Below are 4,461 nucleotides of genomic sequence, written 5' to 3'. Positions count from 1 at the left end.
TATTTTCTGGATAACTTGCCGCAGCTTCTAAATCAGCATGTGCAACATCAACTTGCATTTTCATGTCATGAAGACAGCTTCTTTCCTTAAACCTCATGAACTAACCTCTGCTAGTTTCAATCCTTTTATCTGCAGTTTCTTTACCTCTTTCAGATATTTTCTGGATAACTTGCCGCAGCTTCTAAATCAGCATGTGCAACATCAACTTGCATTTTTATGTCATGAAGACAGCTTCTTTCCTTAAACCTCATGAACTAACCTCTGCTAGTTTCAATCTTTTTATCTGCAGTTTCTTTACCTCTTTCAGCTTTCATAGAATTGAAGAGAGTTATGGCCTTGCTCTGGATTAGGCTTTGGCTGAAGAAAACATTGTGGCTGGTTTGATCTACCCAGACCATGCTAATATTTTCAATATCAGCAATAAGGTGGTTTTTCTTTTTCTTTGGTTTTGCTTTTTCATGTGTTCACGGAATAGCACTTTTAATTTCCTTCAATAACTTTTTCTTTGTGCAACTTGCCTAACCGTTTGGCACAAGAGGCCTAGCTTTTGGCCTACCTTGGCTTTTGACATGTCCTCCTCATTAAGCTTAATCATTTCTAGCTTTCAACTTAAAGTGAGAGACACGCAACTCTTCCTTTCACTTGAACACTTAAAGGCCATTATAAGGTTATTAAGTGGCCTAATTTTAATATTGTTGTCTTTTAGGGAATAGCGAGGCCTGAGGAAAGGGAGAGATGGGGGAATATGGCTGGTAGATGTAACGGTCAGAACACACACATTTACTGATTAGGTTTGCCATCTTACATGGGTGCAGTTTGTGGTACCCCAAAACAATTACAATGGTAACACCAAAGATCACAGATCACTATAACAGATATAACAATAATAATTTCCAAGAATTACCAAAATGTGACACAGTGACATGAAGTGAACACATGCTGTTGGTAATAGGGTGCCAATAGACTTGCACAACATAGGGTTGCCACAAATCTTCAATTTGTAAAAAACGCAATATTTTCAAAGTGAAATAAAGTGAAGTGTAATAAAATAAGTATGTCTCTGCAAACCAGCCATAGATGCTTCATGTGCCTAGAGATTATTAAACACTAAAGAAACACTTTATTGAACACATTTGTACTAGAGGTTTTCCATATGCCTTATACTCCAAAGCCAGTCAAATTAGAAACTAATGGTAAAATATGTAGTGTGTTATGCTAAAGTATATGGCTACTATGGTTATACTATCCCTGTTAACTAATCTTTCTTTCCAGTTGATGCCAATTGTTTTTGTTTTTTTTCTTTTTGTCTTTCAAAACTGTACCTCTCTCTGTCGCCGGGTAATGACAGCTTTGAAGTCTGGCCATGAATCCAATATCACTTCCTTTTGAAAGGGATTCCCACGATTTATGTTCATCACCGCTCCATAAACCTGAGGCAGAGAATCCAGAGAAACAAGCCAATCACATTACTAGTTATTTCAGTTACATATTACCCTCCTCATTTCTTGTTCTGTACAATCATAGCCATAAGGGGAAATTACAAATATATATACACACACATAAACAAATATACGCACATACAAACATCTCCACTCTCGTTTTATCAGTGTGCATGAAAACTGGTAAAAAGTCTATGAAAGCTTAGGAAGACTCTCCCCAAACCTTGTTTTTAAAAGTACAACAGTGAGAGGTACCAAACTGATAGGCTTACTAGATAGGAACTTGGCACATAGGTCAGCAATAAATGCTTGCTGAATGAATCAGAATCTGACATATGGACTTAGGCTCATATGTATTTAAAAAGTTCCACAGATAATTTTGATGCTTAGCTGCTTTTGAAGTTCAGTGTGCTATCTGAAAATAGCTTGTGAAATGCAACTACTCCTTCAACCCTAAATGAATCACAATTAAACATTATTTGATGGTGAAACAAACACAAATAGAAAAAAACCAAAAATCTGCATTTCAGATTTGATAGAGCAAGTCTTCATAAGCATTCCCTGAGGGTCATAACATGTCATATTTACCATTATATCCATGGGACCTGACATAGATGGGGAGCAGGAAGAAGTAGTGATTGGAAAGGAGCATTGGGAGTGGACAGGAGTGGCACCTGAACTAATATTCTTTCTGGACTGAAGTGGATTTACACAGGTATTTGCTTTGTGAAAATACATTGAACTGCATAATTATATTGTGTACAACTTCTAGTATGTTAGACTTAATTAAAAAATTTTTTTTTTCAATTATAAGGGCATTGGAACCTACATTCTACCTCCTTTATCACTATCTTAGTCCAAATCTCTCATCTTTCCTCAATGGCTAGAACATTGTACAACTTTCTTTTGTCTTACCCAATCTGGGACCTCACTCAAATATTTTCATAGAATGTGTTTTTCCAAACTGAGTTTGTCTTATGTTAATGTGTAACATGGATCACCCTTGCAAATCCAAGAACTAAAGTAGACTGAAAGAGTCACCCTTGTCCTGTTAATCATTAAATTCTGTGGCTGCTCATCTTACATATACAGATGATGTTCATTAAAATGGTTTCACATAAGGAAACTTTACATTCTTATTCAAGAATGTAGCCTAAATATGATTGGAATGTTCAGAATGTTAAAAAGGAAAAACCCTTTCAATATTCAGATTTTAAGAGAAAAAAAACATAAATTATATAAGATCTGGAACTAAAATATTTGGTATTGCATAAAAAACAAACAAGCAAACTCTTCCAATAGCTATTTATTCAAATAAATTTGAGGGGGCTGGCCAGTTGGCTCAGTTGGTTAGAGCACAGTTTTATAACACCAAGATCAAGGGTTCAGATCCATGTACTGGCCGGCCAACAAAAAAAATCCCAAAACAACAACAAAAATAAAAATCAAATAAATTTGAGTGTTGAGTGGAGAGGGGGAGAGGCTAGAAGGAGGTAAAGATGCTGGGGGAATACACTGAGCTTGTGAAGAAAGTTGGGAAAGATATTTAATCACTTAAACACTAAGCTGAGGTTATAAAAAACATAGCCATAAACTCCAAAGAATAAAGAAAGGGAGAACAGAGGGGGAGAGGCTAGAAGGAGGTAAAGATGCTGGGGGAATACACTGAGCTTGTGAAGAAAATTGGGAAAGATATTTAATCACTTAAACACTAAGCTGAGGTTATAAAAAACATAGCCATAAACTCCAAAGAATAAAGAAAGGGAGAACAAACGAAACTATATTTCCTTTAACTTTTTTGTTCTTTGATATTTTTTATGACCCTGTGAAGGTCACCAAAATCTTTTTAGTTATCCCTGGCAAAGGAGTTAGACATTATTAAAGCAAAGTAGCTGTCTTATTCCATTGATTCACCTCACAGTCAGTGTTTGAAATGAAAAAATTGGGGTCATATTGTCCATTTGGCACTTTTGCAATCTCAAATTATTATTCAGATTTCGTACAATTTAAGCACAGGCAATACAACATATAGTTTAAGCACAAGCAATAAGGCAAAATGACCAGATTTAATCAACACAGTTCACTAGAGGACTCCCTTTAGATCACCTTTGCTCAGATTTTAGTGTACATAAGGATTATCCAGGGTGTTTATTAAAAATGCAGGACCCTGGTCGCTATCTTCAAATATTCCAATCCATTAGGTCTCTCCTGGGTGATCTGCATGCTATTCACACTTGAAAACCACTGTCATGGGGCTGTCTCTTTCTCTCGAAGGCTCAAGAAAGTCAGCCTTCAAAGGCAATTTCACTGCATTCTGTACTTTTCCTCTAAGTACTTATAACAGTTCTAATATTACATTTATTGCAATCTTTGATTAACAACATCTTCCATGGTAGTGCTAAATTGTACTTTTCCTCTAAGTACTTATAACAGTTCTAATATTACATTTATTGCAATCTTTGATTATCAACATATCAGTAGGCCCTCCTAGATTTTAGAACAGATAGAGGGTTGATGACCTCAGAGCCACTGAAAAACCTTCAAAAATAAAGATCTTGAAATAAACAGAAAAAATTTTATAGCAACACCTAAACTTCAGTTCTATTGTTTACCTAGGTGATGTTCTTAACTGCAGTACCACACAATTGATACCCTTCTGCCATTTAAAAAATCTTAGAAATCGAAAATATTTTGAAATAATATAGTTCTGCATTACCTAAATTTCCCTGGGAGGCATCTAGAGTGACTGTCAAAAACATAACTCCCCGGGCCTTATCCACAATCCATTGAATCAGTCTCTAGCAGGAGGGAGCTGGGAAACTCTATGTTTAAAAAGTGCTTCTAGAAAGTCTTATCAGAAAAAAATGGGAACAGCCACAAGTCTGACATTATTTCACAGATTAAGACAATAATAAAATAAATAAAATTCTTAAGTTTACAGTACCTTGAGTGATTGAGGAAAGTGATTCTTCAATATTTTTTCCAGTATCAGTAATTTGGTACAACAGTTTAGCACCAACAT

General features: G+C 35.6%; 1 protein-coding gene across 1 annotated transcript in view; it reads right to left on the bottom strand.

The window, feature by feature from the left end:
* The window catches only part of GLYATL3 (glycine-N-acyltransferase-like 3), a 17,296-nt gene extending 12,835 nt beyond the window's left edge, over window positions 1–4,461 (bottom strand). The window contains exons 1-2 of the mRNA XM_008586021.1: window positions 4,384–4,461; window positions 1,323–1,430 (exon numbers count right to left, since the gene is read on the bottom strand). Coding sequence (XP_008584243.1) covers window positions 1,323–1,430; window positions 4,384–4,461 — 186 coding nt within the window. The remainder of the gene's footprint in view (window positions 1–1,322; window positions 1,431–4,383) is intronic.

This window comes from Galeopterus variegatus, unplaced genomic scaffold (assembly GCF_000696425.1).
Source record: "Galeopterus variegatus unplaced genomic scaffold, G_variegatus-3.0.2 Scaffold3802, whole genome shotgun sequence".
NCBI lineage: Eukaryota > Metazoa > Chordata > Mammalia > Dermoptera > Cynocephalidae > Galeopterus > Galeopterus variegatus.
The sequence above is the reverse complement of the archived record's forward strand: the minus strand, read 5'-3'. Positions and strand labels throughout refer to the sequence as shown.